The sequence below is a fragment of the Sminthopsis crassicaudata genome, chromosome 6 (assembly GCF_048593235.1).
Source record: "Sminthopsis crassicaudata isolate SCR6 chromosome 6, ASM4859323v1, whole genome shotgun sequence".
NCBI lineage: Eukaryota > Metazoa > Chordata > Mammalia > Dasyuromorphia > Dasyuridae > Sminthopsis > Sminthopsis crassicaudata.
The window spans coordinates 76,051,250-76,064,957 of NC_133622.1; the positions used below are offsets into that span (position 1 = coordinate 76,051,250).

The window sequence follows — 13,708 nt, forward strand, 5'->3', positions numbered from 1 at the left end:
CCATGGAATACTGTATTACAGAGAAGCAAAAAAGAAATTAAGAAAAAAAGTCCTGGAATGGACACCAATTTACTTGTGCTTAGGAGAAGCAACACTTTCATTATGGTGTACTCTTCAAATGTAAGCTGAAGACGAACAAACTGAAGGCTGATTTGGTGCATCCCCTGGCACAGCTCATACATGGCAGACTGTCGCATCTTCTCTCTGCAAAAGAAAAAAGGAAAAAAAGTCTTTAGGATTTAGTCTTCATTATAAAACCCAGAATAGCAGGCCAAAATGTAACTAGCCAAGATAATGTCATAAATGAGTTCTGAGTCAGAGTTTTTCTTTCCGTCTCAATATAGAGCAGATGAATCTTTTGCTGACAGAAGAGCTATTGTTTAAGAGAAAATTCTTTGCCATTCTCTTTAAAGACAAAAAATGGTGGTGACATCTATTCCTAGGCCTTGAGACAGCACTGAAAATCCCCAATCATTCTTCTTCAAGTAATGCCATTATTTTAACTTATGTTGAGCAATATAAACCTCTTGGGGTTCTCATTAATAATTCAGATTGTGCTACTGAGATGGTCTTATAAATTGGAATGTTTGGGGCAAGTATAATAAGTTACACATGATGCAGACTGGGCATAAGCCCCATATTTTGGATCAAACTAAATAATAAGATCTACTTTTTGTGTTCTAGGCCTATAACAATGGCCAACTCATCGAATATTTTAAGTTACATATACATAATATGTCCAAAAGTAACCACATTTTCCTTTTTTCAAACTTGACACTTATCAATGAGAGCTAAATTATCCACATTCATCATCTCTTTGTCCTTTTCCATTCCTGACTTATGCCACATACCCAGTCATTTGCCAAATCATGTCATTTCTACCTCCATAACATTTCTCACAAGTCATTTCCCTCACTGTAACATCTTTAGAAAGCTCCTTCTCTTCATTCAAAATCAGGCCTTTATTACCTCTCATCTAGACTTCTGAAATATAATCTCTTAATTGGGTTCTCACCTCAATTCTCTGCCTATGCCAATACAATTTCCAAATATCAGACAGAGACCTTTCTAAATTGCAGATCTGATTATTCATTTCAAATCCCTTAACCATCATATCAAATCCAGTGTTGCTAACACTAGCATCAAATATAAACTTTTTATATCTGTTTGTCACTTAAGGGTCTTTCCATTTAGTTCACATTTTTTCTAGCTTTATCAAACACTACTACTTTCTCTGAACTCAAAAGCACAGCCAAATTAGCTTTCTTCCTATTCCTTACCATTCTCATTCCCTTTAGGATGTGTTCCCTTTCTACCCACACTTCCTAACTTTCCTTTTCCTCACCCACCTGCCAGGATGTCCCCTCCAACACTGACCTTGTACTAATCTAAAACTCAACCCTTTTAAATAGTAAACTTTCAAAAGACAGTAGTTATTTTGCTGTTGTCTCTATAACCTTCAAAATACAAAAATTACTGACTTGGTTGGTACTTGTTAGCTGATTAGCATGGATTTAGAGGCACTTGATTTCAAAGAAACAGTCTATTCCTTGTTGTTTATATTTAATCTCTCTTTCATTCTTTTAATGACCCAAGACATCATTGTGAATAGTAGAATAAAGTAAAAAGATGCTGACAGTAAGGAAAATAGCTATGTATAGTAATCAGTGCCATAGAAGTGAATCAGGAGATCTGTGTTTAAGTACTCTAAGAAGCTGTGATATCTTGTATAAATCACTTTACATCCCTAAGTCTTAGTTTTCTCATATATAAAATGAAGAAACTGAACTAGATCAGAGATTTTTAACCTATTCTGTAATATGAATCCATTTGGCTCTATGGTGAAACCTATGCACTTTTTTTCCAGCATCATCTTTTTAAGTACAGAAAATTAAAAATACAAGATTGATAATGGAAACCAGTTACATTGAGAGCTCTGTCTAGTCTCTCTTTTTTCTTAAACAAGCTTAAAAATTTCAAATTAAGAACCCCTGCACTAAATGATCTAAACTGAATTCTGGAAAACAAGCAAAAATTTTATGGCACAGTTTATAAAAAATAAAACTAAATCTATGACCATTACAGATTTATGGCCTATATTATAAAGGAATTGAAAGATTAGTGTAGCAAAACATCTGCCTATTAAAGAGAGTAGTGAGTCTGAAAAAGAATGAAGGCAACTCTCTGCTTCTGAATGACCAACCCCAGCATTTTCCCAAAGTAGCACCCATTCATAAATCTGCCATTTTATATTTTGCAAACACTGTGTTCACTCTTGCTGAATGGTGTATGTGTGTGTGTGTATATATACATACATATGTATGTATACATACACTAATAGCTTGATACATATATAACACAATTAAAGTCTATCGAGGAATGACAATTAATTACTTCTTACTAGATGAATATGTACCATATCAATTTGAAATATATCTCAAAAAAGCTGGAGGCACTGGTAAATTGATATTATTTAGTATTTTAAACTACCCCTACCAATAAACTTATTTTACTTTTCTCTTATTTATGTTAACAAAAACTGAAACCCCATACTGCCCTGAAGTGTATGTTAATAACAACTTTTCCTTAGAATTTAAGCTCCAAAAGAATAGGAATTATGTCTTCCTTTTCTAATCAATTTCTGAATAGAATAATGTTCAAGATCATGAGTACTGTTTTAAATAAATAATATTTGATGAAATTGAAGGGGAAGCATATGAAAGATCAACTAGAAATACTGAAATACACTAATTTCACATACTTTGATGAATTTTTTTCTTTGTTAAGAAAAAACCCTGATCTCTGAAACATCAAAATTGGCTCCCATATAAAGCACCTTAATAAGGGCGATTAAAGTTTCTGTTAACTGTCCCTATGTATTAATGGAGATATGTAACGTGAATGTATTGACATATGTTTAAAATTAGAATTTAGAGACTAATATCCTCAGGCTTTCCATATGATGCTCTCCACATACAGAATGGACAAGCTGCAAAATCTCAACCTTCTCAGCTGATCCTATAAACCTCATCATTATGTTTGAGTAAATGAAACATTGTGTTGCACGGTCAGTATAACAGATGGTCCCTGTCTCTAGTTTGTTATGTTTTTATTTTACTTTTTAGAAAATAACATGCACACAGTCTCATGGCTTATGATAAAAATGACCTCAATTTAAACACCAAAATAAATTCCGCTTACTGGTTTTGACATTTTAAAAAGTAGTCCTGTTAGATTTTTCTCCTATTGATGAAGCAAAGCATATCAGAAGAAGAAGCATTATGCTCATTTAAGCTTTGATCTTGTTATTATTTCTGATGGTGTTTACTTTATCCATTCATAGTAAGGACAGAATTCTGGACCTTACTTCCAGGAATCACTTGTGGATGTTATTTTATAGTTCTCTTAATGGAGCTAAAGATTTGTTAGCCAATAAGCTCTCTGACATGCATCAAATCGCTATTAACTTTGTGCAGTACAATTAACTACTAAAAACTAATTCAGTGTTTAACAGCCACTTTAATTGGTGCTTTAGAAGGAATGTTTTTTTAAAATATTTTATTTTTCCCCTAACAAAGAAACAATTTTTAACTTTTTAAAGCTTTTTATTTTCAAAATACATGCACGGATAATTTTCAAACATTCATCCTTGCTAAACCTTGTATTCCAGATTTTCCCCCTCCCTTTCCCCCACTGTCTCCTCTAAATGGCAAGTAATCCAGTATATGTTAAACATGTGCAATTCTTCCACTCATATTTCCATAACAATCATGCTGCACAAGAAAAATCAGATCAAAAAGGGAAAAAAAATAAAAGAAAACAAAATGCAAGCAAATACCAACAAAAAGAATGAAAATGCTGTGTTGTGATCCACAATCAGTTCCCACAGTCCTTTCTCTGGATGCAAATAACTCTCTTCATCACAAGATCATTGGAACTAGCCCGAATCATCTCATTTTCAACATTTTTTTTAAATGTCAATTTCTAATTTGACAGTCAAATCTTGAGTCCCAAATTCTATCCCCTCTCCTCCCTTTTCTCTTCCCTAAGACAATAAGCAATGCAATCATATAAAACATTAGAAGGATATATTTCTAAAGAATTGTAACAGGTCTTTAGCACCAGAATTTCCATTGACCTTAAAGAGTTTGTCACATGTTATTTCTTTATGTATCAATCCGGAAATCTAAAAGAGGTAAAAATCACAATATAGGTAGCCAGGTGGTATGATATTATAGACAGCCTTTGTGTAGTAACGTCTTACTTATATATTATAGACTCAGCAACTAACAAATCTCATTGAGTCCAGCTCCCTCCATTTGCAGCCAATGAAACTGAGCCCTAGAGAAAAATGATGTGATTTGTCCCAAATCATACAAGTTAAGTAGCAGAACCAGGATATATATCCACTGCTTGTTGTCTTTATTAGTTAACTCTTAGTTATCCATGTCAATGATGGACTATCTGGGATATCCTAAAATGGCCTACAATAATGAGGATTGGTGAAAATCACAGATGCTCCCTACTCAGGTGTATTAAGATTTGGAGCCTGTTCTCTATAGCAGTGTCTGATATCATGTGCAGTGTCCATGGCACTGCACCAGCTTGGGGCCAAGGGCCAATGTAGATGTGAATTTAGAATTAGAAATGTAGCTAATTTACCGTATTGATTACTTTTCATTTATACTCACGTATTGTACTCATGTATTTCTTAGGATTTGTTACACGCTCCAATGTAGTTTACATTAATATTTTATAAATCCAATTTTTAAAACCAAATTGACAAGCAGACTCACATAAATTTACTTAAAGATACCCTACAGGGATATTTATAGGGGAAAAGGGGCTACTGCAGGTGTCTGGTGAGCAAATACATTATCAAATTAGATAACATATGTAGGCAGAGATTTTGTGAACCTTAAAAATGTTATATAAATACCATCTATTAGTGTCATCATAATGTCTCTCTTTATCCCCTGGCCTACAGCTAAGCACTACTATAAATGATTGTTTGATTTGCCTATGTTTCCTGAGTGTGTAGGCTGGATATCCTCATGCAGGCCTCAGGTGGTGAAGGCCTCAGCTGCAAGCTCTGCTATTTTTTATATATCTTAAAGACTGTCTGTCTGAAGTCTTATAAAATCAGAAGGAGATGATGGAATCAGTAATGAATCCTAAGGCTTTTTTCTTACAAAATAAAGATCTATATTATGTCCATTCAATAGATCATGCACAAACGACTTGATATAAAAAAAATATTCTCTGTTGTTTCAACTTAGAACTAGGATCAGTGAGTGTAAATGGAAAAAGTAAACTCAAAAAGGGACAATTTTTTAAATGCTGAATTGTTCAAATGAAGGAATGGTCTTCCTTGAAGTGTTCTGCTTAAAAGGGTCAGAAGGACATTGGACAACAACCTGCAAGGATTGCTGTAGAGTGGATTCCTGTATGGAATGAGTAGTTCAATTAGGTTGGGGGATCTCAATCATTTTTGTGTCATGGATCTTTTGGCAATCTGGTAAAGCCTTTTCTGAACAATAATTTTTATTCTTTTAAGTACATATAAAAATAGTTTGTGACACTCATTTTTATGAGATTTTTGATGAACAATGTTTTTAAAGGATTGAAGGAAGAGCTAAATTTGTTAGAGATGAATGAAAATAGATAATTTCTCCATCCAAGTTCACGAACTCCCTCAACTCTATCCAGAGTTATTTTGGTAGTTGTGGACCTCAGGAAATTGATCATTTCTACTTTTATGTTTGTCAGGGTTGCTGGAGAGAATGACAGGCTTGGAGTCAGAAAGACATCTTTTTGAGTTTAAATCTCATGAGTCAGAATTCAAATGTATATGAATTTATACTACATTTTAAAGGGAAAAAAACCTAGTTCACTCTTAAAATCCATTTTACTGCTCACTTTAAAAAAACAAATTTTTATTACTTGGGAAAATATTCTCCTACCAAATATATAAAAAAGTAATTCCTCCCTCAGAGAATGTCATTTTTCATTGTCACACTTCCTGTCTAGTGTCTTATTTCATTTAATACTAGAACTAGAGTTTGAGAGATGATTGCAGTTTTCTTTCTGTTTCAGTGGGTAAGTAGCTCATGAGGAGATATGGGAATATGGAATATTCTAATTCCGACTTTCTACAACTTTAAGTACCTTATTTAATTTCAGGTAACTGCCTCACTTATAAAGATAGGTAGTTCAAAGGATCCTTAATATGGTATTTCTGAAATATACACAAGGCTTATTACTTAGTTCTTATGAATAATACCCTGGTCACAGAAAGATAGACTGCTACTGTGAGAAGGGGTGAAAAATAAATTGTTTTTCCTCAATTAATTACAAATAGTGCCCCAATTTGTAATAGACAATTTCTTCCCAGTGCTAATTTCAATTTCTTGCAATTTAATTTGGAATTTGGTTTCATTTTTTCAAAGAAAAATGCACTTCAAAGAAGTGCTTTTATTCTATCATTTAATGCATTTAAGATGCCAGCAATCAGTGGGAAGATAGGGAGAGAAGTTAAAGAATGTGACTATTTTCACAGATTTGCAATTCCTCTTGTTAAATTCAGATGACTGGTCCATGCTAAGAAAATATCATTTAGGGATCTCATAAATTTCATCATACATAGTTTTTTGATATGTCTGTGTTAAAAGCAGCTTTTAAAATCTGATTAAACATAAACAACTTATAAACTTCTTTTTCAATCGAGAAATAATGATTTTATTATCTTATTCAGGATACTCCAAACAGAGTCCTATCTGTCACAGATTTTCATAATCATTTGCCACAAAGCAGACATATTTTCAGCCATCATGAACAATCACATCATTTACCATTCCTTGGGATCTATAACTCTCCTCACACTTTCAAGGTATCTAATTTCTACCTTTTGCTAATGTTGCCACTCTACAGATACAGGCATATATAATGAGTACTATTTAAAATGAACATACAAGACATTTGTTCTATTTCTATGCTAAATTTTTCTAATATTCCACATGCTGAGATGAAATGGCTAGTAAATAGAATTGAGAAATAGAATAAATCACCCTGATCCCATCCTGAAATCCTTAGGTCTTCTGACCATAAGATTGATGGGTTAGTAACATGAGAGTTTTCTCTATTAAATGTATAATCCTTTCAACAGTATGTGCTCACTATCTGACTTGTGATAATATTCATGGAAGGAATTTTAGACTGTTAACAAATCCAAACATCTTATTTAAAGATTAGGAAACTTGAATTACAGAGAGGCTGACTTGCCCACAGTAAGCACCTGAGTCAATATATGAACCCAGTCTTCTTGACTCTAAGTGTAGGGCCCTATTCATTATAAAATATAAAATGCTTCATTTGCTCATAGTTGATCTTTCTGTGTCTATCTTTGTTTCTGTGTTTCTCTGTCTCTTTCTTTCTCTTTCCCTATTCTATAAGGGTACTCTTCCCTTATTCTTCATATCTTTGCTTTATGTATTGCCTCTTCATTAATATATAAGATCTCTAGGATTATAAAAGCTGTCTTCTTTCCTTATATTTGTATCTCAAGTGTCCCAAATATATTAAATGCTTAATAAATTCCTATTCTTTATTTTTCTCCATGGTGACTGAGTTCTATTCATTCTGAACTTCTATAAACTAATCCTCTGCCAACTATTTTGTTTATATCAGTAAAAAGAAGTGGGAAAAAAAGAAAATCACTTCAAATATTCAATTCAAATTCTAATGATCATGTGCCTCTTATCAACAATAGTATTTTCTGAAACAAAGGCAGCCAAGAATAATCATGAAGATAATAAAATAGTCACTATTTTAGAACCTCACTTATGAAACAGAAATTTCAGTAACTACATGTGAAACAAATAAGTAAAGCAGGGATAGGGAATTGTTTTGTTTTGTTTTGTTGTTAAATTCTTCCCTTAAAGTAGTCAAAAGCAACTTTATTTAGTCATTCTAAAGAGACTAGTTTTTGAAGAGCTCAGTCTATCTAGGTTTTTTTCTTTTTCTTTCCTTTTTTTTTTTTTTTTTCTTTCTTTTGGTTGAGGCAATTGGGGTTAAGTGACTTGCCTAGGGTCATACAGCTAGGAAGTGTTAAGTATCTGAGGTCAAATTTGAACTCAGGTCTCCTGACTTCAGCACTAGTGCTCTATCCATTGTACAACCTAGTTGCCCCCAATCTAGGTGTTTTTTTTTTTTTCTGAAGAGACATTTAACAAGGGAGGGAGTACTAAATAAATACAAAAATTAATTTGAAAATATACTGCAATTTCATGTTTTGGCCAGCAATGGGGATAAGAATAAGAAAGACCAAAAAAAAAGAATGGAAAGGTAAAGAAAGAGAAATGAGATAATGAAAGAGAAAACAAATTGATAGAGAAAGGGGTTGGGAAGGACCTGTATTCCCAAAAAGGAAGATAATAATAGGGGGGAATGGAAAAAGAAAGGAAAAAAAACCCTTAAGTTTCAGAGTCAAGGCTATATACATACACACACACACACACGTGTGTGTGTGTGTGTGTGTGTGTGTGTGTGTGTGTGTGTGTGTATTTGTATATATACAGAGAGGGAAAGCAAGAATGAGAGAGTAAGAGCAAGAGCACACTTTGTAATGTTTATATGTCGATGAGCTTCCCGTCATTCCTTTTTGCTTGCTAAGACAAGTGTTCAATGTTACTTAATTTAAATAATCATTCATTTAGGACCAGCAATGCATAATTTGCTTAGCTACCACATTCCTCCTTTTCAGGTATCTTTGCTTATAATATAACCATGTCTCAAATATACTCCCCCTTTTTCCACCCTGCTCATCCAGGCTTTAATTCATCTTCTCCTTGCTTCACCTCATACCTCACACCTGTAAAGCTTTCTCCCCTTCTTTGAAACTCCTATGGCACATTCAGTCTTTCCACATATTTTGCATTTTTAAATAAAATTCTGCCTACATGTAATTTTTACCACACATTGCACAAACTTTACTTGGAGAGGACCTGAGATCATATCTTTCAGACTCCTCATTTTAAAGATGTTGACTGACATACATAGATGTTCAATAACTTGCCCAGAATCACACAGGTAGAAAATGATGAAGTGTGAATTTCAACCCAGACCTTCAGACTCCAATCCAACATTTTTTATTGTACCACAAAAATTTCTTAAAAATATTAGGACTTCTGAATATGGAAATATGTTTAGAAGAATTGTACATATTTAACCTCTATCAGATTGCTTGTGTCTTAGGGAAGGAGAAAAATGGTGGAGAGGACAAAAAAAATTGGACCACAAAGATTTGCAGAGGAGAATGTTGAAAACTATCTCTACATGTATTCAGAAAAATATTATTTAAAATGTTAACTCCTCAATATTTTTGAATTGACTTTTAAGATGATAATTAGATGGTTAATTACTATCTATAAACTTGACTTGAGAGCTTTAATTTTTTTGTTATTGTTGAATTGTTTCAATGACACCTAACTATGTGGGACTACATTTGGGGTTTTCTTGGCAAAGATACTGCAGTAATTTGCCATTTTCTTCTCCAGCTCATTTGACAGATGAAGACATTGAGACAAATAGGGTTAAATGACTTGGCCAGGTTTTCACAGCTAGGCAGTCTCTGAAGCCAGATTTGAACTCAGAAAAATGAGTCTTCCTGACTCCGGGCTGCCACAGTGTCACCTAGTCATGCCATCTCTAGTTCTACAGCAGCTTTTTTTTTTTTTTTTTTTTTGGAATGAGAGAGCCAAAGTAGTTCATCTGTCTCAAAAGACTGATATTGTATAGGGAGAGACACAACTCTGACAAGTTGTAAAGTGCCTTGTAAATAAAGTTAGTTATTCAGCTTGATTTTCTTTTTGATGTCTGAAAAGACACAATACCATCTAAATCATCTTGAATTAGTTAAAATGCTATGAGAGGGGATATCATGTAATGAAGAATTACCCTCAAATCTGAGTTCAAGACCTATCTCTGACACATTCATCACGCAATTCTAGGCAACTATCTGAGATTATAAAATACAGAAATGGTGCCAACTTGCTTTGGCAGAGGGGGTTTTTGTATCCAGGGGTTACCTATACCACTGAAATCACAGGCCCAGGCTCAAATGTAAATGTGTAGAAAAATCTTTTCATAATTCGTTCCTCCTTTTCCTTTTAACTTTCAATGATCTTCAGAGAGGCTCAATGTGAATAATTTAAGAAAAACAAAATTCCTTTCCATCAATTCTGAGTGTCTGAAGCGATAAATAATTTTAAAAATTATGTAAAAAGGCATTTATGTATTCCTTTGATTTGTCTTTTATTTCTTTTTATCTTTAAAATGAAGCGATTAAAATTACTGAGAATTTAATTACAGTTTCTTTAAAAAAAGTATCCTGGTTTCAAGGACGTCCTTTTAAAGAAAATATATATTTTGCTCTTTTAAAATTTTTATTTCTCCCTCAAATGTAGTGTTATCTTTGTCTAACTATCCACTACTAATAAAGTTTAGACAGATTTCCTAAGTGATTACTGAATTAAATTCATATGTAGTTAATAAGTCTATCCATTTTCAGTCTAGTGCTTGTTTCTACTTTATTTTGTAAGGTATTACCAGTTATCGTGCTTCATTAAATCTTTTGGAACAACCTCAAGTATACTACAGGACATATTGCCTGATTAAGAGTTAATCACACACAGTGAAACTCAGTGCACCTTGTTTTTCCTCTTTTAGTAGTAATTTCCAATATTAAATCAATTTATTAAGCTAATAACCTCCAAGATATTTTATGAAAATATCATATCTGTTTTCCCACATGAGACAGATGAATCATGTGAATCAAGGGGCCAATCAATATTATTTCAATCATTTATCTCATATATAACCTCTTTGAGAAATTTGTTATAAGTATTTTCTTTCCAAGTTAATTTTTTTACTTCAAATTCTAACAGCATTAATTTGGTGCAAACTTTTTCAAATCTATGCTATCAAATCAGCCATTTTACTTAGACTTATTTCTATCCTTTATTTTGTCAAGATGTCTTCCCCTATCCACAGTTGTTCCTCTAATTTGTTTATGGCAAGACTTTAAACACTCTTATATGTGTATTTGGAACTTATTGTAGACTACAGGGTGAAATTGGTTTAAACCTAATTTCTGAAACCTTGCTTTATAGTTTTTCCCATCATTTTAGTCAAAGAATGAATCCTTACCCCAACAGTTGAGGTCTTTGGTTATTCTGCTTCTATGTCTTATTTACCTAACACATTTTAATGATCAACTTAAAAAAATTTAAGCAGTATGTGCCAAATGTTTTTTGGAGTTGTTTGATTTTTTAAAATTTCACAATTTTTAAAGTTTCATTTCCAATTTCTTCATTTTGTTCTCTATTTTCTCTTCCTCTTAATCTCTCTCCTTTTAAAATTTCACTTTTCTCTTACTTCATTTCTTGAGGTAGTCATTGTTAAGTCTTTCTTTTTCCTGAGACTCTATTGGTATTCCTTGTGGAATTACTTTTTTTTTTAGTTTACCTAGTGGGCTTCTCTTAACTTAAAGTATTTCTTCTTTGTATTTGGAGTTTTCTTTTGTTATACAGCTTAATATTCTCAGTTTTTGTATTGTACTCAGTTCCAGGGTAAAAAAAAAAAAAAAAAAAAAAAAAAAAAAAAAAAAAAAACTTTCCATCTTCCTATGCTTTTGTATAGAGTAGATAAGTCCTGTCTATTCCCTCTGTAATTAGATTGCTGTCAGAAACTTTGGATGGGGTTGCTGCAGCCAGTTCCTACTACTATGTCTTGGTGACCCAACAGACTTCAAATCTGTCTCCCTATCTGAGGAATTACTAACCAGGAGTTGGCTTTACCTTCTGAGAAGCCCTGACTTTGACCTGTTGGTCGGAGATCAACTGGTTTGAAAACCTCTGACTTTCAGAAAGTGTGCTACTCTGGGGTTAAAATGGCCCTCTCTTTTTGCTCTAACAAGGGCATTAGTTTCTGGAAGGGCCCTAAAAATATACTTCTCCAATCCCCCATTTCTCTTCTCAATGACCCATGGAAGTCTGACTCCATCCAACTACCTACAGGCCTCATTAACTAGGCATTGGGCTGGCTTTTGGAAAATTCCCACATACATTCACACTCACAATCTGGCTGTTTTCTTGTATTGTCCGATACAGCATGAAGGAATTTACTGTTATTTAACTCTGCTTATACTGATCACTCTTTCAATTAATATTTATTTTTTTTGGTCTGAGGAAATTGAGCTGGCTAGAACCTTTTGCATTTATTCAGCACTAATTAGTGTCAGGCAACATGCTAGGGATAAAAAAAGCAAAAATAACACCCTTCCCTGCAATTTTCCCCCAAAAGACCAGCCTCTGCTCTCACAGAGCTTTTAGTCTAATGGGAAAGATAACACAAAAATAAATATGTATAAATCAGAAATATACAAGATAAATTGGAGATAATCAAAACCACTGCAGCCAAAATAATTACCTTCCACAAGGAATTTAGGGTTAATTTTAATAAGATGTTATATTAATCTATGTATAGCATCTAATAATAAAGTAAATGCATATCAATTTAGGAAACAAGTTGTTTAAATTTAATAAATTCAAGATCTAACACCACATACACACTAGCAGAAAGTAGTGAAGGTGATCATCAACTGAATCTACTCTCGCACTATGGCAAGATCAGTAATTACATTTTAACAGCATTTACTGTCATATTGGAGCAGCTAGATGTGGAGTGAATGGATAGAGAGCTGGGCCTGGAGTCAGGAAAATTCATCATGAGTTCAAATCCAGCCTCAGAGACTTAGGAGCTGGGTGACTCTGAGCCAGTCACCTAATCCTGTTTGGCTCAGTTTCCTCATCTTTAAAATGAGAAAGAGAAGAAAGAACGTGGCAAATCACTCCATTATCTTTGCCAAAAAAGCTCCAAATAGGGTCATGAAGAGCCAAAGAGGAATGAACATACACTGCATACACTGGTGCAGTAGGTATGTGATTGTACTAGAAGCAACAAATGTTTGGATAATAATTAATGACTTATTTCTGTAAGAGAATACATATTTCTTCCATTACAAGATGAATTTACTATAAACTAATACAATAATAATACACTTTTGGTTGTAGTAAGAAAATGTTAGTAATAAAAGATGCTTTAACCATGGTACAAAAGTCATTAATTCTTACAGTAAATTTCCCTCACTCTTGAAATTATTAAATATTCAAATAATTGCAACACTTCCCCCCTTACCATTGTTACTACTGAAATCAGAAGACTGGAAAAAGGCTAAACATCTAAGGGTCATGCAAAGGTAACAGTGTTCTTATTTGTTATTACATTATTTTAATGGTTTCAGGTTCCATGAAAATCCCATGGAAGACTGTTGGGCACATAAAACAAAGCTTGGTGAATTTGCACTGTTTAACCAGGAAAATATATAGTATTCATTAACACAGATTCCTTTTACAACTAAACACAGTAGGGAACTACTTGAACTCAGTTCTATTCTTTCCCTATAGAATTAGGATCAGGTTTGATTTAAGGATTACTGTAGTGCTTTTAAATTTTTTTAAAGGTTCATAGAAACATAAACTTAGAAACAGATTCCATGGGGCAAAATTTCTCTGTCGCAGAACATCTTTTTTCTTCTTCTCCAAAACAAGTCATAGTGAAAGTTAGCGGTCCTGAATGGTGGCAATGAGAA

The 13,708-nt window shown here is 33.3% G+C and overlaps 1 protein-coding gene across 6 annotated transcripts in view; it reads right to left on the minus strand.

Annotated features, from left to right (window-relative positions):
• Positions 1 to 13,708, minus strand: part of NR3C2 (nuclear receptor subfamily 3 group C member 2) — a 366,275-nt gene that overhangs the window by 45,210 nt on the left and 307,357 nt on the right. For all 6 annotated transcript variants that reach the window (XM_074273690.1, XM_074273691.1, XM_074273687.1 and 3 more), the window contains exon 7: positions 74 to 204. In XM_074273690.1, the coding sequence (XP_074129791.1) occupies positions 74 to 204 (131 nt within the window). The remainder of the gene's footprint in view (positions 1 to 73; positions 205 to 13,708) is intronic.